The sequence below is a fragment of the Paramisgurnus dabryanus genome, chromosome 3 (genome assembly GCF_030506205.2).
Source record: "Paramisgurnus dabryanus chromosome 3, PD_genome_1.1, whole genome shotgun sequence".
In the NCBI taxonomy this organism is placed as follows: Eukaryota; Metazoa; Chordata; class Actinopteri; order Cypriniformes; family Cobitidae; genus Paramisgurnus; species Paramisgurnus dabryanus.
In genome coordinates this window covers 14849092-14869571 of record NC_133339.1, presented here as the reverse complement: position 1 = coordinate 14869571, position 20480 = coordinate 14849092, and the positions used below count along the sequence as shown (strand labels likewise).

The window sequence follows — 20480 nt, the reverse complement described above, 5'->3', positions numbered from 1 at the left end:
TTGCATGTTGTTACTCACCCTAAAATCCATTTTTAGTTATCTATCGCCCCCCCCCCTGGGTTAGATGTACTTCTGTCTTCATTCCCAGAGGATGGTACTCCTTTAGTAGTACTTGGTGACTTCAACATCCACCTTGAGCAACCACAGGGAGCGGACTTCCACACCCTGACTGCGTCGTTTGACCTCAAGCGAGTCCCAACTTCACCTACCCACAGGTCTGGTAATCTTTTGGATGTTATCCACACACGCTGCTGTTCCACTTACCACACCCAGGTCACCCCACTACAAACATCTGATCACTTTCTCTTCTCTCTTGAGCTCGACCTAACTCCCCCAGTCACTGCACACGCTCCCCCATTGGTCACATTCCGGCGCAACCTGAGCACGCTCTCTTCCTCTCGCTTATTCTTTGTGGTCTCTTCCACGCTCCCAACCAACTCTCTCTGTTAGATACAAATAACTCAACAAACGCTCTATGCTCCACTCTTACATCCTGCTTAGACAGTCTATGCCCTCTGGACCGGCCCGGCCCACACCATCTGCCTCTTGGCTATCTGAGGTTCTCCGTGAGCATCGCTCCAGACTTAGGGCTACAGAAAGGAAATGGCGCAAATCGAAAGATCCTCCTGACCTCTGTCTCTATCAGTCTCTTCTTGCCTCCTTCTCCATGGATGTTTCTTCTGCTAAGTCCCAATACTATCACTCCTAAATCAACAGCTCATCTGACTCTCACACTCTCTTCAAGACCTTATCTACTCTTCTTTGTCCGCCTGCCCCTGGCCTACGCCTTCATTTGTTTTAGACAGTTTTATGCGGGTATCTGCGGGTACCCGACCCGTTGCAGGACTCTGCCTTGTGGCACAATGCCTTCTGTCAAAATTTCACCTTAACCAAAAAAGAGCCATCTGTAAAGGCAGACAGAACTTATCATTTGAATATGCTGAAAAATGACGAAACAAGATATTTAACACTTGACTTTAAAATGGCACTGTCATGGTCCAAGGATCAGAGTCTGCTCTCAAAGTCTTCATCAAGGACTTTAAACATATTAAAACGTTGGCACTGTCTGATGAAGATGACAACAAGGACATGAACACTGATACCTCCCCTGGAAAATCAGTCCGAACAATGACAGTGACCTAAGCAACTGTGATTCCATTTCCAATGTCAAGAATGAAAGACAGTTTTTCACTTCTGGAGGTAGAAGTAGCGGAGCTAAAATAATGGGTACTGTGCCACATGAAAGACAACAACATGGAGCAGCTTACAATTAACATAAAGAATCTGAAACATGAGGTTGAATATCTACAGAGACACGGAGAAGAAATAACAAACGAACTTAAACAAACTAAAGGTCAACTGATTGAAGTTAAAACAACTTTAGGAAGACAACTAACAGAAGTTAGAATAGAAATGCAGGAGGAGCTATCTGCCTTAAAGTCAACACTCCGCACCAAAGATGAACTCATCAATGATCTAAAAGAAAAACGTAATTCTGTTTCAGCACCTAAAGGGTCTTTGGCTAAACCCTTGATGAATCCAGAGATGCTCACAGAAAATCTTCAACCTGAACAGCTTTCAGTGGAGAAAGAGACTTGCTACTCGACTGATCCAGCCTCCCAGATCCACAGCTCTGCTGCAGAGGACCCGAGAGAAACACAGTCTCAAATGGGAAATACATCAATGAGAAACTTCTATTCCCAAATATGAGACCCAAGAAAATTTGGTGCCCAAACACAAGAAGTGCTTTTTAGATCCTGTATGAGGGAAACCTGAAAGAAAATTTTAAACACGTTACTATCCTCACAGGGACAAATGATGTAAGGGCCATGAAGGGACATGTGGCTCCTGTGATCAGAGAGGTTGCGATCTGAGCCACACAACATTTTCCAGAAGCAAAAATAACTCTGTCTACACTACTACCACACACTCATGTGCCATTCCACGTGATCCATGGAAATAATGTGAAGCTTTCCAGAAGTTGTGCACTTATTCCTAATGTTCCTCTCGTCCATCACAAAGACATATGGCCTCATCATATGTATGATCATGTACATCTCAACAAGCTAGGAGTGAAAGTCTTTGCCAGAGGACTGAAAAGCACAGCCCTTGGAAACACACCAAGACACAACAGAAACTCCAGTGACAAGAGAAGATCTCAGTCACCAAGAACCATCCGTCCTCCAACAGAGTCCAGATCGGCCACAGGGCCTCCATCACAACACAAGAGCTACGCAGAGGCAGTTCAACAACCACAAAACCCTGCAGCTGCTGAACTCATCCAGATAAGACCTCTACTGAACATCATCTGCTCCAAACTGAGGACATTACTTGCATAACTCACACACACTTGTCACTTAATATATACGCACAACACGCTAAAGAAAAATCTATCCATGAAATCATTTAAAATCAGTTGTTGGAATATAAAGAGTCTGCACTCTTCTACTTTTGGTAACAAGACTGCAGACCAAGACTTACTCATCAATACAACATACAAGTATTAAATATATTGTTTAATATGTTTCTCGCCTGAAAAATGAGAGACTGACAGAAATGGTTTGGTCAAAAAGTTAACTCCTAAGTGTTTGTGGAAGTGTTTTTATTGTAAAATGCTGAGTGCCTGTTTAAAACACTAGCACGTGAAGGCAGCATGAGACCTAAAAGTCTCTATATATACATAGTGGTATGCAAAAGTTTGGGCACCCTTGATCAAAATTGATTTAAGCAAGTGGAAGATTAAATGATCTCCAACAGGTAAAGATGACATGTTTACTTTATAGCTTAAAAAATCCAACTCAAATAGTAAATATGTAAGGTTTCTCTCCAATGTGAGCTCTCATTGTATATCAAGTTGACAAGGAAGCTCTTGTCACAATCCTTATGGATTTTTCTCACTGTGAGTTTTCATATGCTGTTTAAAGCCTGTTTGAAAGGTAAAACTCTTTCCACACTCATGACACGTGAATGGTTTCTCTCCAGTGTGAATGCTGATGACATATGTAAGGATTCACTCCAGTGTGACTTCTCATGTGTACCTTAAGTTGACTTGTATATGCCAATCTCTTGTCACAATGTTGGCATGCAATTGGCTTTTCCTCACTATGAGTTTTAATGTTCCGGAAAAGGCAGGACTGACAGGTAAAACTCTTTTCACACTGTTGACGTGTAAAGTTTCTCTCCAGTGTGAATTCTTGAATGGTTCTTAAGATGACTTGCAGTTGTAAAACTCTTTTCACACTCATGGCACATGAATGGTTTCTCTCCAGTGTGAATTCTCATGTGTAAATGAAGGTCAGATTTTGTTCTGAAACTCTTTCCACACTGAATACATGCATAAGGTTTTTATCCAGTGTGAGACCTCATGTGTAAGTTAATGTAAGCTTTTGTTTTGAAACTCTTGTCACAATAATGGCATGCGTATGGCTTTTCCCCACTGTGAACTTTCATGTGCTGGATAAGATTCGATTGACGGGTGAAACTCTTTCCACACAGATGACATGTGAAAGGTTTCTCTCCAGTGTGAGACCTTATGTGTATCTTTAGTTCACTTCTATCTGGGAAACTCTTGTCACAATGCTGGCATGCGTGTGGCTTTTGCTCCATATGAGTTTTCATGTGCCTGATAAGACTCGATTGAAAGGTGAAACTCTTTCCACACTGTTGACATGTGTAAGGTTTCTCTCCATTTTGAGACCTCATGTGTAAGTTAATGTAAAGTCAGATTTTCAAGAAAAAAATCTTAGTATTTTTGTCTTGTTTTCAGCAGAAATCTCAAAAAAATCTTAAATAAAGATGCTTTTCTTGATGAGCAAAAATCTGGGTTTTAGACCAAAAGTATCAAATTTAAGTGATTTTGGGCATAAAACAAGCAAAAAATCTGCCAATGGGTAAGCAATTTTTTCTTGAATATTTCTTGAATTTAGTGTTTAAGAAAAAATTGAAGACATTTTTGCTTGTTTTACGCACAAAATCACTTACATTTGGTATTATTGGTCTAAAAACCAGACTTATTTTTTTAGGTCATTTTGCTATTCAAGAAAATACATCTTAATTTAAGAATTTGTAGATATTTTTACTGAAAACAAGACAAAAATACTAAGAACATTTTTTCTTGAAAATCATTTTTTGCAGTGTACGACTGGTTTTGTGGTCCAGGGTCACATATGTTGTGTTGTGTGCTTTTAGTGTGTTTTCTTAAGAATTTCATTGTAATCATTGACTTAACGTCTGCTGTTTTCTACAGTATGGTGCTTTGGCACTGTTCGGTTGAGCTGGTGTTGCAGGGACTGTTACATGGGTGCAGTCGACATTGTTGAAGGTTTTATGCTGAGTATTTTTGTGTTGTTGACCAGCCTACACTATGCCCATTTTTGATGCGCCGTTATTCAATATTTTTCCCGTCCTGCTGAAATTTTTTTTTTACCGGATCTTTTGTCCCCAACACTTTTCAACACAAACTGACGCCCCTGCATTACATTAGATCTTAAAGCTGTCTGTCTCAATGTCAATCAAACAGTAAAAGAAAGTTGAATATATATTTTTCCTATAAATATTGTTTTTGACTTTTGTGTGCTAAATCTATTTTTAAGTTTTTTTTTAAGTTTTACCAGTGATTTAAGGTATATGCAGTGATTTTACTTTTGAACACTCAAAAATCTTTACCTCGATTCTTCTCAAAACTGACCTTGCTGATTCTATCAACTTCAAACATGTTGCTCATTCCAAATCATCTTTCCAGCACTTATCATTCAAGTCTCCTCACATTCATTCTTCTAGGTGTTCACACTCTTCATTGATAGATGAGCCATTAGGGTGTTGCAGGTGTGAATCACATCAATATTCATGATCATTACACTCTCTTGCATATTGCCTTTGCACAACAAAAGTGTCTTACAAAATTAAATCGTATTATTGTTTCATGTGAATGAGTGGGTAAAATGGATTTTCTTTAGCAAATTCTCAACTCTACAAGATGCAGTACTCATAAGTCTTGTGAAGAAATGTTTATTATGGATGCAATAATTTATCATCTCATGGATTTTAGATAATTTTCCCCACATGTTTCTTAATGACAATTTTCTGTTCTTATAATGTCAGACACTTAGGTCTGCTTTCACAGACAAGACCTAGCAGGACTAGGCTTTAGTTAAATAAGAAGTTTAAGCATCTTTTATGAACATGTCTTAGAAAAATATGGTACTGGTGTGTTTTTTGAGACAAATAAATGCTTTACGCTCTGTCAGTGAAACTTTTTTAAGTTAAGAGAGCTCAAACTTGTGTTTAGGACTAGCCTTAAGCCTTGTCTGTGAAACCTGTGGCCGGTTGCATAAACATAGCATTTGACTGCATCTTAAGAGTGATTCTGAATAACTAGCAATTAGTTAGGGCTAATCAATCTTATTATTTGGATTTAAATTAGACCAATCTACCTTTCTATATAACATACTTAAAACAGATATGATCAGTCTTGAAGAAAATTAAAGCTTCATCATCCCTCAAACACCAAACATGAAGATTGTTCCTCAGTATTTTCTTTCTTTATTCTGCATGGTTGTGGATCTGTCATCTTCTCAAGCTTCTCTTTCACCAGCATCAACATTATGTCGAGACGGTCACATTTTAAACCATACGTTTTTCTACACAGAAGAGGTTAACTGCACATTACCGTACTGGGGTTTGGAAATGTTGTGAGCATTTCTTACAAGTTTTTTTTAAATCTTCAGATGCAGCCATATCACCCTGTAGCCCAAGACAGCTTGCCCACTGAAGCTAAGCAGGGCTGAGCCTGGTCAGTACTTGGATGGGAGACCACCTAGGAAAACCAGGTGCTGCTGGTAGAGGTGTTAGTGAGACCAGCAGGGGGTGCTCACCCTGTGGTCTGTGTGGGTCCTAACACCCCAGTATATAGATGGGGACACTATACTGTCAAAAAGCACCATCCTTTGGATGAGACATCTCTGTGGTCGTTAAAAATCCCAGGATGTCCTTCGAAAAAGAGTAGGGGTGTGCCCCGGCACCCTTTCCAAAACTTGCCCATTGGCCTACTAATCATCCCTCATACTAATTGGCTATATCACTCGGTCTCCTCTACACTAAGAAGCTGGTATGTGGTGGGTGTTCTGGCGCAATATGGCTGCCGTCGCATCATCCAGGTGGATGCTGCACATTGGTGGTGGTTGAGGAGATTCCCCCATTCATATGTAAAGCGCTTTGAGTACTGAGAAAAGCGCTATATAAATGTAAGGAATTATTAAATGCAGCAGCAACAGCAAAGCTCGTGAGTTATCAGACGATGATGACGTCTGCGACTGCGCTGTCTGCAGCGCCTGCCGCCAGAATAAAGTAATGTAACACGATCAAAACTACGGAAGTCTAGAGGGGACATACACTATTATTATTTTTGCTTGCTTGTTTTCTTGTGATCACAACTTAATTTCTCGTTATCTCAAGATAACAAAAGTTGTTTTCTCGTTATCCTGACATGATAATCCAAATGTCATAATGTAATTTCCTGTCCATAAAATTTAGTGTATTTTGAAGTGAACTGCTAATGCATATGAGTTGGGGTCTTCACCATTACCACACGTGTAGCTTATGTGTAGCGATAGACTTAATAAATAAATAAAGGTGGACGGTTCATGTTCGTGAATTTAGGGACCATCTCTTAAGTAATACTGTACACGTTTCTATCTTCAATAATATTTAACAGTTTATTTAAATAAATATCAAAAATCTAAAAAATGTGCATTATAACCACATAAACACGTTGGTTTTGTGACTGTTTGTTGACATTCAGTCATTCCATTTAAATGCTGTTAAAAGTAGAAACGTGTATATTATGGAGTAACTTAAAGACGGTCCCTAAATTCACAACTGTGAAATTGTAAATATTGACAAATCTATTTCAGCTTGAGCGAATCTCTGATCAAAGTAAAATCTAATTTGTTCATCCATGCTAATTTAGCAAAATATGCTTTTGCTGTTTACAAACAAAACAACACGTTCTATCGAGTACACGTAAGCTTTAATCACATCACAACAATACAACGTTTGTTATGTCGAGATCACGAGAAAACAACACTTGTTATCTCGACATAACAAGAAATCAAGTCATGATCACGAAAAAACAAGCAAGCAAAAATAATAATAGTGCATTGCCTCTCTCGACTTCCGTACTAAACACTATTAAAACTATTAAAATCTCTGAAAAGTGACAAGGATGCAGCACAGAATTGATAATATTGTGCATATTAAACAGAATTGACGCTTCTTTGATTTTGAGGTTGCATGCAAAATCCATTTGGCTCAAAATCCCGAGGCACAAGCCCCCTCACTTTGAATGGGCATGATGCTTCTGCAAGGTGGTAATTCGGCACAATGCGAAATGGAGTGTCGTTATACCGCGGGTGTGCATTATTTTCTTAAAATTCAACAAAGAATTATACAATTTCTAGATATTTTACTGAAAACAAGACAAAAACAAGATAAAAATACTAAGTAAGAAAGTCATTTTAGAATTTATTCACCCAGAAATCTTTTCAATGAGATTCAAATCTTTTACCATCGTGTTATGTAAAGGTAATGCAGTCTATTGTACACAAATGGTTAACAGATCTCATTTTCTGCAATGAGTCCCGTCTCACATTGCTTTATGATTGGCTTTGTCTTTGTCTGAGGTTTCTCTTCCATGTGAATTTTCATGTGTTTTGTAAGGTTGCTTTTAACTATGAAACTCTTTCCACAGAGATGACATGTGAACGGTTTCTCTCCAGTGTGAATTCTTGTGTGAGTCTCAAGTCCACGTTTATCTCTGAAACTCTTTCCACACTGAAGACATGCATGAGGTTTCTCTCCAGTGTGAATTTTCATGTGTGCTGTAAGGTTGTGCTTAAATCTGAAACTTTTTTTACACTCATGGCATGTAAACGGTTTTCCTTCAGTGTGGATTCTTGTGTGTGTCTTAAGAGTGTCTTCACTTGTAAAACTCTTTCCACACTGAGAGCATATGTAAGGTTTCTCTCCAGTGTGATATCTCATGTGAGTCTCAAGTCCACGTTTATCTCTGAAACTCTTTCCACACTGAAGACATGCGTGAGGTTTCTCTCCAGTGTGAATCTTTATGTGTTTTGTAAGGTTGCTTTTAATGTTAAAACTTTTTTTACACTCATGACATGTGAACGGTTTCTCTCCGGTGTGAATTTTTGTGTGTATCTTAAGAGTCCTTTCATTTGTAAAACTCTTTCCACACTGAAGACATATGTAAGGTTTCTCTCCAGTGTGATATCTCATGTGAATCTCAAGTCCACTTTTATTACTGAAACTCTTTCCACACTGAAGACATGGGTGAGGTTTCTCTCCAGTGTGAATTTTCATGTGTATTGTAAGGTTGTATTTACATCTGAAACTTTTTTTACACTTATGGCATGTGAACGGTTTCTCTCCAGTGTGGATTCTTGTGTGAGTCTCAAGTCCACTTTTATCTTTGAAACTTTTTCCACACTGAAGACATGGGTGAGGTTTCTCTTCCATGTGAATTTTCATGTGTCTTGTAAGGTTGTTTTTAAATCTGAAACTTGTTTTACACTCATGGCATGTGAAAGGTTTCTCTCCAGTGTGGATTCTTGTGTGAGTCTCAAGTCCACTTTTATCAATGAAACTTTTTCCACACTGAGGACAAGAGTATGGTTTCTTTTCCATGTGAATTTTCATGTGTCTTGTAAGGTTGCTTTTAATGTTAAAACTTTTTTTACACTCATGACATGTGAAAGGTTTCTCTCCAGTGTGAATCCTCATGTGAATATCAAGTCCACTTTTATCTCCGAAACGCTTTCCACACAGATGACAAGTGTATGGTTTCTCTCCAGTGTGAACTCTTACGTGTATCTTAAGTTGACTTTTATCTGGGAAACTCTTTTCACAATGCTGGCAGGCGTGTGGCTTTTCCCCCCTGTGAGCTTTCTTGTGCCGGCTAAGGCTCGATTGAGAAGTGAAACTCTTTTCACACTGTTGACATGTGTAAGGTTTCTCTCCAGTGTGAATTCTCATGTGTTCTTTAAGGTGAGATTTTCTTCTGAAACTCTTTCCACACTGTTGACATGTGAAAGGTTTCTCCTCACTGTGAGTCCTCTTGTGATCTTCAGGGCGTTCATCTTCACTGAAACTATTTTCACACTTCATGTCTTCTGTCTTCAGAGTTTCTTTCTGTGAAACATTATGGTTTATTTTTACAATCTGATGTTTCTCATCCACTTCAGCTTGACTCTCCTCTTTCACTTCCATCATATCTAAAATGAAGACAGTAAATAGTTCATATTGATAAATCAGAGTGACAAAACACATTTGAGATGTCATGTTATTTTTAATGTGAAGTACAGACGTCGTTAGGAACTTTTAAGGGGGCTTTAGCCGCCTCAAAATTCTTCTCAGCCCCCTAAAAGTTTTGCTATGTTAGCTTCATAAACTGTACAGGGTTTTTGTGATTGTTTCAGTCCCCTTTAAATTTCAGTTGAAAACAGCAGCAGAGCAGACTTCAGCTCTTTCCCATCTGCGACTTTCAGCACATTCAGCCCATCTATGCAATACAGTGGAATTCTCCAATAAGGTGCCATAGCTACAGGGTTGTCTGGGGTGTCCAAATTTAATACGTTACTTTCACTCCCTCCAATAATTAATTTTCTGTTAATCGACGTGTTGATTTCGACGTGCTGCAGCACAGCACATTGTTAAAAACAAATATTAAGAAAATATTAACGTACATTGCACATTTTACATAATAATTTCATAGTAGGCTGGATTAGGGGCTAATCACACCAAATGCGTTTTAACCGCTTGGAAACGCAAGGCGCGACGACGCACTGCCTTTTTTTTAAAAAAAGAGCAGTGCAACACAGCTTTTTATATTGCTAAGCAACCACCGAGTCAGCTGTCTTGTCAATCAAATACTTATTACTGTGTTGATGAGATTAACTGTGTTGGACTGTAGCGCACGTGCACTGAGCTAAATGAGTTTGTGTTCGTGTCTTCTAGGTTTAAAGACAAAATACACATTAACATAGTAAACAATACATGGTATCATAGTAAACAACTGATTATCTTAAAGGAACAGTATGTAGGATTGTGGCCAAAACTGGTACTGCAATCACACAACTGGTGGTCAATACACAAAATGACAACATAAACATCAGTTGAGGGCTGCAACTGCACTTTTTAGATGACAATATCCTGGCCAGACCACTGTTGTGAGTGATATAAGTATTTGAAATGCAAATGATTTCTTAATGTTTAGTGACATATCAGGGCCATTTTATTATTAATTTATATAAATTTATTTTTGTTATATAAAAATCTGTTCCTTTAAACTTTTTATTGCATTCGGTCTTATAGGCCTACCTGTTGAAGTCTCTATCATTAAAGTTCACTAAATAAGAAAACAAGAAATTCTTGCACTTTGTAACAAAGATAAATCCAAATTTATCTTAAATAACCTCAATTAGTTTTTAGCCAAAAGTATTAAGTTTAAGTTGTATCATGGACAGAGGTGTAAAAAATGGCTGAAAGCCATACCTGAGTAAAAGTACAGATCATAGACTGTAAAAAAAGATGGACGACGCGACGTCGCCTCCCACCATTGTAATGAATTGAAGCCAAAAATGTCCGACCACGGTTGCCGCCATGTTACGTAAAAACGTCAGTTTGGAACCAAGGTATGCGCAGAAGGAATCGTCCGTGAGGAGGCGGAGCCACGGTATCAAACTTCCGCCTAAACGCTCGCTCGACCAATTCAACCACGCCACTCATAACGACACGCCCCATTTCTATAGCATCAAATTACTAGCTAAAATGAAACTTACCACAATAATGAACACTTGAACATATATCAGCGTGAAAACAACAACCTGAAAGGACCAAAACCATCTTTTGGAAACTTTTATTGGAAGTGTAAATTAAAGCAATAAACCCCGAGAAGCAGTGGGCATTTTATAACAGCTAATGGGCGTTGTTAGGCACGACGCGAAGCGGAGTGCCTAAAACCCCCTTAGCTGTTATAAAATGCACTGTAACCCCACTGCTTCGAGGGGGTTTATTGCGTTTATAAAACGGTTACTTCATATGCATAACGTTAGCGGGATTTTATAAAATAAAACCCAAAAAAGTTGTAATTATATTAGTACAAATATTACTCTTCCGCCAAACAAAGTAGTTCCTCAGAATCAAGTGTGACTGAAACAGAGCGCAGTTCCCAACCAACAGAGATGCAGCAAAGACACAATGAAAATATGATTTAAGACTGTGGTGTTTATTTTATAAATCACCATTTATCTAATTTATACATTAACATTTATATCGTGCAACTGTTGAAGTGATGATCAAATATGCTTGGAAGCATGCTGAACTCTTTCCCCGTCAGCGTTTTTTTTTTAAGTTGCCACCCAGTTTTAGTTTAATGCCTTCCAAAAAGTTATCTTCTTTATATAAACATAAAATATCAAATGAAAGAACAGACCATCCGCTTTCAAACAAAAACAAACAAAAAAACATTTCATCCTACCTTCATTTGATCTCTTATCACCTCTCAAATTTTTTTATTAAAAGCGGAGATAATTCCATTTTTGTGAAGAACTTTAGTAAGAGATCAGATTCAGACGGAGCCATGAACAGTACTACACGGTGTTTTCAGTGAATGCGTCAGTGTTTAAGTTGGGTAAGATCGCCACCCAGTGGATAATAGCGGACGTATGAACTTGAGTTATAAAATCCTCAGACAACGTTTTCTCTTTATCGACGAGATGACTCAATATTTATTGACATTCATCTGGATATCGCCATTAATTGTGCAATTGTAGACAAATTAAAAATATGATTTAAGACTGTGGTGTTTATTTTCATAAATCAATACGCAGTAACAGTGGCGCAGTGATACTTATGTAATGTGGTCTGAACCGTGAGGTTACCGGTGTATTTTATCACGGCTTAGAACGCGTTTCAACCAATCAGAATGAAGAACCAGAACTGCCCGTTTTATAATAAAGCAATAAACCCCAAGAAGCAGTGGGTTACCAGTGCATTTTATAACAGCTAAGGGGTATTAGGCGGAGTGCCTAAAACCCCCTTAGCTGTTATAAAATGCACTGTAACCCCACTGCTTCAAGGGGGTTTATTGCGTTTATAAAACGGTTACTTCATATGCATTACGTTAAAGGGATTTGATAAAATAAAACACAAATAAGTTGTTATTATATTAGTACAAATATTACTCTTCCGCCAAACAAAGTAGTTCCTCAGAATCAAGTGTGACTGAAACAGAGCGCAGTTCCCAACCAACACAGATGCAGCAAAGACACAATGAAAATATGATTTAAGACTGTGGTGTTTATTTTATAAATCACCATTTATCTAATTTATACATTAACATTTATATTGTGCAACTGTTGAAGTGATGATCAAATGTGCTTGGAACTCTTTCCCCGTCAGCGTTTTTTTTTAAGTTGCCACCCAGTTTTAGTTTAATGCCTTGCAGAAAAATTATCTTCTTTAAATAAACATAAAATATCAAATGAAAGAAAAGACCATCCGCTTTCAAACAAAAACAAACAAAAAAAAATGTTCATCCTACCTTGATTTGTTCTCTTATCACCTTTAAAAAATTTGAGCTAAAAGCGGAGATAATTCCATATTTGTGAAGAACTTTAGTAAGAGATCAGATTCAAAGCCATCAAAACTTACACGCTGTGTTTTCAGTGTTGAGTGAATGCATCAGTGTTTAAGTTGGGTAAGATCGCCACCCAGTGGATAATAGCGGACGTATGAACTTGAGTTATAAACTCCTCAGACAACGTTTTCTCTTTATCGACGAGATGACTCAACAATATTTATTGACATTTATCTGGATATCGCCATTAATTGTGCAATTGTAGACAAATTAAAAATATGATTATAGACTGTGGTGTTTATTTTCATAAATCAGTATGCAGTAACAGTGGCGCAGTGATACTTATGTAATGTGGTCTGAACCGTGAGGTTACCGGTGTATTTTATCACGGCTTAGAATGCGTTTCAACCAATCAGAATGAAGAACCAGAACTGCCCGTTTTATATATATTTTTTTTTTAGAGCAGAGTCCCATTAGTTTGAATGGAGAGGGCGGGGTTATGACTTGTACTGCAGCCAGCCACCAGGGGGCGATCAAAGAGCCAGCAGCTTCACTTTTCAAGGCTTATGAGGCACACCCGGTACAGATACCTTACTGTAAAAATTACTCCACAACAAGTTAGAAGTCACAAGTAACCCAATTTAAAAGTACTTAAGTATTTACTCGTAGTGAATGTTGGCTCAAAGATGCACTAGTCCTCAACACAAAGAGATATTGTAGGTCAGTGAAAAACAAGAAAGTTTATTTATGAGGTTTTACTTCCTAATATACAAAAGAAATCAAACACCTCAATATTTCGACATGGCAGAACAAACACAGATTAAAGATAATCATAGTCTTTTCACTAAAATTTAATTTAGTTTTAGTCATCTGAATTGATTTAGTTTTAGTCTAGTTTTACTCAACTAAATGCCATGAGATTTTAGTCGAAGAAATCTACATTAAATTGAATTTAAACCCATTTAATTTTAGTCTAGTGTCATCATTGTGTACTTAAATGTGCCATGCTGACAAATATGTAGCATAACTGTTGTGATAAAATATTCTTATATAGGCCTTTCCTAAAAAAAGTTAAGAAAGATAAGATGAACCAACCACAGATGCTTTGCCATATAGCTGGTGACACCCATCTTACAAGATAATAGTTTGTCACAATAATTACACTTTGCTTGGTCTTTTTCTGATTTTGCAAAATGCAGTCATACTTTAGAGTGCCTTCTACAAGGGTCAATCGTGTGAACTGACTTTTAGTATTCGAGCGGACGGTCCTACCGGACAGTGCACTTGAGTTAAACATTTTGTGGCCGTGCGTTCTGGAAATGTTAATTGCAACTGAAATTCGATTCCCATGCCTAGTTACGACACGTTTTGAATTTCTTTTTTGATCGAATAAATCATATAATTAGGTATTGTTTAGAAATAGTGAAAACTGGTATCTTATTTTAAGCACCTTTTGTACTATTGCCTCCCTATGACACATAGCTTTTATTATTTTCTAATCTTTATAAGTCGCTTTGGAGAAAAGTGTTTGCTAAATGCCTAAATGTAAATGAAATGCAGAGTTGATCACAATGGGCATTGTTAAGACAGTTTTTTGGGGGGAGGGGGGTTGTTTTCTTTCATGGACTTGTATGGACCTCGTAAATTAGCCTTGGCCACCCCGTTTAATTCCACTGTTCATAACCTTACACTGCATTCAAACTTTTTTTTATTTATTATTATAATAAATAATAATAATATATAAAGATTGAAAAATAGCCACCAACCTATTTGTTCCTTAGTATCTTCATCCTTTATTCTGCATGGTTGTGGATCTGTCATCTTCTCAAGCTCCTCTTTCACCAGCATCAACATTATGTCATGAAGATTTCAGTTGTCACACATGGAGTGATTTCTCTGTGTGTTTGACTCCAGCATTTATTGGTGGATTGTTGTAGGAGGAGCTTCACTGAAGGTCTTAATCACTTTCACTTGTGGGTGTGAACTACAGATGAAAGAAGAGGCAATAAAACATTTAATGTCAGTAAAAAATTCACTCACGATTACTCTGCTGATTTTGGACACACAGAATTTATACATCATTTAAAACGTTAGAGTTTTTTGTGTTCACTCCAAATAAAAAATTGAATGTGGTGTCTTTCACAAAATTAAGATAACAAACTTGCGCGCATTCTGTTCTTTCTCCCTCCTTTCAGAAATGCATCAGAAAAATTAAATGTAACTTAACGAATACTTGTCATACAAAAATTATAAATATAATCTGTTATATATATATTAAGTGAATGTTTGGTTAACTGTTGGGTAAAATATCTGATGTATAAGATTATATTAGATCCTTGCATTACATCATTGGTGTCATTTACCTTGGGGACGCTGGGTACATGTCCCCACCACTTTTTGAAATGGCTGATTTTGTCCCCACCACTTTTTGAAAGTATTTGGTTAAAATGTTCTGAACAATTAAGCAATACCTGTGCAACTTACACTGCAAAATGACTTTCTTACTTAGTATTTTTGTCTTGTTTTCAGTAGAAATATATAAAAATTCTTAAATCAAGATACTTTTTTGATGAGCAAAATAAGTCTAGTTTTTAGACAAAAAATATACAATTTAAGTGAATTTGTGGTTAAAATCTGCCAATGGGGTGAGAAAAATCTTAAAATAAGATTTCTTTTTTCTTCATTTAAGCAAAATATTCTCACCCCATTGGCATATATTTTTGCTTGTTTTAAGCATAAATTCACTTAAATTATATGTAGATTTTGTCTAAAAACTAGACTTATTTTCCTACGTCATTTTGCTCATTAAGAAAATATATCTTGATTTAAGAATTTTTTGATATTTCTACTGGAAACAAGACTAGAAAAATGCTAAGTAAGAAAGTCAGATTTTCAAGAAAAAAATCTTAGTATTTTTGTCTTGTTTTCAGTAAAAATATCTACAAATTCTTAAGATTAAGATGCTTTGTCTTGATGAGCAAAAATCTGGGTTTTAGACCAAAAGTATCAAATGTAAGTGTATAAAACAAGCATACACTTGAATTTGAATTTTTTGCTTACCCCATTGGCAAATATTTTGCTTGTTTTATGCACAAAATCACTTACATTTGTTATTTTTGGTCTAAAAACTAGACTTATTTTTAGGTCATTTTGCTCATCAAGAAAATACATCTTAATTTAAGAATTTTTTGATATTTTTACTGAAAGCAAGACAAAAATACAAATTTTTTCTTGAATTTTTTTTTGCCGTGTATGACAGGTTTTGTGGTCCGTTGTATGGTTATGGTGTGTTTTCTTTTACATATGTAATGAATTTCATTGTAATCATTGACTTAACATGCTGCTGTTTTCTACAGTATGGTGCTTTGGCACTGTTCGGTTGAGCTGGTGTTGCAGGGACTGTTACATGTGTGCAGTCGACATTGTTGAGGGTTTTATGCTGAGTATTTTTGTGTTGTTGACCAGCCTACACAATGCCCATTTTTGATGCGCCGTTATTCAATATTTTTTTCGTCCTGCTGTAATGTTTTTATCTGATCTTTTGTCCCCAACACTTTTCAACAAAAACTGATGCCCCTGCCTTACAGTAGATCTTAAAGCTGTCTGTCTCAATGTCAATCAAACAGTAAAAGAAAGTTGAATATATATTTTTCCTATAAATATTGTTTTTGACTTTTGTGTGCTAAATCTATTTTTACTTTTTTTTATTTAAGTTTTACCAGTGATTTAAGGTATATGCAGTGATTTTACTTTTAAACACTCAAAAATCTTTACCTCGATTCTTCTCAAAACTGATTCTATCAACTTCAAACATGTTGCTCATTCCAAATCATCTTTCCAGCACTTATCATTTAAGTCTCCTCACATTCATTCTTCTAGGTGCTTCACACTCTTCATTGATAGATGAGCCATAAGGGTGTTGCAGGTGTGAATCACATCAATATTCATGACCATTACACTCCCTTGCATATTGCCTTTGCACAACAAAAGTGTCTTACAAAAGTAAATCAAATTATTGTTTCATGTGAATGAGTGTGTAAAATGGATTTTCTTTAGCAAATTCTCAACTCTACAAGATGCAGTTCTCATAAGTCTTGTGAATGTTTATTATGGATGCAATAATTTATTATCTCATGGATTTTAGTTTATTTTCCCCTCATGTTTCTCAATGACAATTTTCTGTTCTTATGATGTCAGACACTTAGGTCTGCTTTCACAGACAAGACCTAGCAGGACTACCCGGGTGAAAAAGAAATATATTTAAATAGTATTTTTTGGGACATACTTAATATATTTAAATGCTACTATACTAAATGCATATTAAATGTATTATATTGAACCCACTTCAAATATATTAAATGCATTTCAAGATATATTTAAAGTCAATTTTAATCCATTTGCATTATATTTAATATATTGAAATTGTGTTAAATTGGAACAACTTCAAATATATTTAGTGCAATTTAAGTGTACTTCTTTAAAATTCATTTGAAATGCACTTCTCATACACTTAAAAATACAGTTAGAATACATTTAAAGCTTAATTTAACTGTGCTTTAAGAACACTTTAATAGTACTTCAGCATATTAGAAATATACTAGCATTACATTAATAGAAATGTATTAGCATTACACTACTATTTTATTATAAAGCTGTTTTTAATATTTAAAATGTTATCATTAAATATTAAGGCACATACACAGATTTTGAATACAGAACAATTTAATATACTTCATATTGTGTTGTGTACATTACAAAAATACCTAAAGTAAATTAATCAAGCACAGAGACATACATAATCTCTTGACCAAAGAGAAACATATAAAACAAATATCAGAGAAATGCAATTACTGAGCTACTTCTATCAAATTGTACAACATTAACATTAAATGTATTAATGAAAAGTACACTATGAATATGCAATCACTAAATATTCATAAGCAATGATTATATAATAATCATAATGTAATTCTCTGCATAAAAAGTTAATGAAAAAAAAAAGTTTTAAGTGCAATTTAAAGACGGAGTGCACAATGTTTGAAAAACGCTTTGGAAAAGAAAATTGGGCCGACTACCAAAACACACTTGTAGCCAACCAGCAGTAAGGGGCGTGTCTACTAACCGACATCCTAGCCGGGGTTGCGTATGTGTGTGGTGGCTCTATCAAAAGAAGGTCCAGATTCTATTGGGGTAGAGGCATGTTTGTTTAGGTAATTTCAAATGTTAACATTGGCTTTCAAAAATAGTGCACTCCGCCTTTAACCAACTTAAGATAAACCTATAAAAAGCTGAACTAAAACACAAAACAGTTTAGATGTCACATGTTTAAGTGGAGGGTCACTTCTTCTTGCAATTCAGACACCGTAGTAATTGAAGACTGCTTTATCACACGGGCTGTGAAAAGGAAACAGAATATACCAATTAACCAATAATGAATGAACATTTGGCTATCCATGTTTAAAATAAATTGGCATAGATATGCATTTATGGAAGTTTTGTTAACTTCTCAGTTTACCTTTTAAAGCTTTGACTGTGTCCTCATCAAGCGTGTCAGTTTTATCTGTCAGAGCACTCTACAAGTGGGAATGAAGATAGGATTAGAACAGGCTCATGATATAAAGCAACCTGTGTGTATTACAGGATATGTTTTACATTAATAATTGTGTTTTATTTGAACCTAGATCATTTTCCATTGTTCGTCTATTGTGGTCTTGCAAACTTAAGGTTCACCTCTGTTTAAGGAGATTTAAGGAAATCAGAAATGATGCCAAACAGGGCTCCAGACTGTTATCAAATGGTGGCATTTTGCCACCTAAATTTGAGAGTGTGCCACTGAATTTTACATCCGGTCGCACATGTGCGACCAGCAAATGTGACCTTTTTTTTGTGATATGACATTGTACTTTCTGAATCTATAATTTAAGTATTTATTAGTAATACAGTCTAAATTAGTAGACATGTGAATATTTGGTTAGCACAGGGGTGTCAAACTCATTTTAGGCTGCGGGCCGGATGGTAAATAACGCCATGATGTGAGGGCCGGATAATTTTTTTAAACCCTAGTGTGCTGATAATTGTGTTAATATTAACTAAACAAACCAATTAATTAGTTTGTTCAGCAAGAAAACTAGAGAAACACACAGCTCTATGAAAACTACATTTCATAAGGTCACACTCTGTTCATACTATACAAACAAATTTACATCTTTACAAAACCCACTGGCCTTAGGTTGAAAAGCTTTAATTTAACTTCTTTTGCATTATTACTTAATGCCAAAATTATTTATAAACCATTCACTTTTGTTTGGAATATATTTGTAATGAGAACAGTCATTTAGAAAATGAAAATGTTAGATGGGGCAGTGGTCCAAACCAAAAATGGCACTAAGGGGGTTGGTACTATTATTATGGTTTTAATAAAGTATTATAAATATGATGTGTTATATTACTAGCATGTGATTATAATGGGAAATATAATAACAATTAAAGTGTGACAATCTGCTAAATATTTAATATGATTTACCTGCTGGCTTGATGGAGCTTTGAATCCATGTTTGCAATGTTGAACTGCTGCTAAAAGCCTCTCTTTCCGTTCTCTGTCTTTATTTTGTCAAGGCATTGGTGTTTTTTTCTACAAAGTGTGCCAACAACAACAAATTTAGTGTTTATATTAATTAAGATTTGATCGGGAAGATTAAATCGATTAGACAAATATTGTAACGTTAATACTAAGAATGTGGATATTTTGTTGTTGTTTGATTGCTAAGTTGTTAGCACTTTTAGAACACTGACAGCAAATCATTACCGGAAGAAATACATAAACAAACTTCCAAATTACTAATTCTGTTGTTTAACAACTGATATAATGTAATGAATCTACCTGTTAATGCAACGAAAATCGGAAACTGTCGTCTTCGCTCTCTAGGCAGAAAGTGGACACAGAGATGCTGCGGAGCGGTCGGGAAAACACGAAGTGGATTACCGGAATCAGTGGATCTTTAGCGGAGCAGTAACAATAAAACAGCAAGATTTTTGGACACCGTGTTTAGTCTATGTTCCGCGTTTTGCTGCTTTCCGCAAGTCTCTACGAAGTCTCTTCGTATTAAAAACGAAGTAGACGCCCGCCTGAAAGGGTTTTTAAAATATGTATTTCATATTTAATAAAACTGTATAAATCATCATGCGGGCCGGATTGGACACCTTTGTGGGCCGTATGCGGCCCGCGGGCCGTATGTTTGACACCCCTCGGTTAGCATGTTGTATTACCGTGTGTGCCCATAAATTTTCTGGTTGCGCCCCTAAAATTTTCAGTTGGGGGCCACTGTGCTCCTAGTAAAAAAGTTAGTCTGGTGCCCTGCCAAATGGTATATGCAAGGATGACTAGGCCAAGTCCCTTACAGCTTTACAATAAAAAAAAACGGTTTTAACAGGAATAATTCAAAAGGACAGAAATTAGCCACCTGGAATGGATGTGTTGCAAACGTTTTTCTTCACTCCACATTTGCCCCGATTCAAAAATGTCAATAGCAGTTGATCTGAAAAACAACAGGCAGGTAAATGATGATTAATGATTTGTTTTCGTTTTAAGATTTACTTACCCCGAATACAATATATTAAGACAATATAATATAATCAAACCCAGCCTCGGCAGTTTTACAATCTCTCATAAAAGTATCCCTTCTTACAATGTCATTTTTGTGTCCATATGTAATTAGAAATACATTTAAAAATATACAAAAAGACAATAAGGTTGTCAAGATTGAACTGATATAAACATTAGCCATTGAACATTACTGGAGTTATAATAACCATATGGTCATATCATGGT

At 36.2% G+C, this 20480-nt stretch overlaps 1 protein-coding gene and 1 long non-coding RNA gene across 3 annotated transcripts; both read right to left on the bottom strand.

Annotated features, from left to right (window-relative positions):
- Positions 1–7542: 7542 nt before the first annotated feature.
- Positions 7543–14602, bottom strand: LOC141281911 (uncharacterized). 2 transcript variants are annotated; one of them, XM_073813824.1, is made up of 4 exons: positions 14419–14602; positions 9232–9287; positions 8979–9189; positions 7543–8903 (listed from the first exon to the last, which is right to left on the bottom strand). In XM_073813824.1, exons 1-4 carry the CDS (start codon positions 14504–14506, stop codon positions 7609–7611), a joined length of 1650 nt encoding a protein of 549 aa, XP_073669925.1. In that variant the 5' UTR covers positions 14507–14602; the 3' UTR covers positions 7543–7608. The 2 variants fall into 2 exon arrangements, with proteins under 2 accessions (XP_073669925.1, XP_073669924.1); XM_073813823.1 differs by having other exon boundaries at positions 7543–9127; positions 9176–9287.
- Positions 14603–17679: 3077 nt separating this feature from the next.
- On the bottom strand, positions 17680–20196 carry LOC135769047 (uncharacterized). Its single transcript, XR_010542354.2, has 3 exons — positions 20113–20196; positions 18168–18225; positions 17680–18046 (listed from the first exon to the last, which is right to left on the bottom strand). It is a non-coding gene; the product is annotated as an uncharacterized lncRNA (long non-coding RNA).
- Positions 20197–20480: the final 284 nt, after the last annotated feature.

What these genes read in the sequence shown, in the direction of transcription:
- LOC141281911 (XM_073813823.1), bottom strand. Translation starts at nt 14,506, where the DNA reads ATGTTGATGCTGGTGAAAGAGGAGCTTGAGAAGATGACAGATCCACAA. An exon ending in AGATACTAAGGAACAAATAG is followed by an intron (nt 9,288 to 14,418) that starts GTTGGTGGCTAT and finishes TCTTCATTTTAG; the next exon opens with ATATGATGGAAGTGAAAGAG. An exon ending in CTGAAGACAGAAGACATGAA is followed by an intron (nt 9,128 to 9,175) that starts GTGTGAAAATAG and finishes AGATCACAAGAG; the next exon opens with GACTCACAGTGAGGAGAAAC.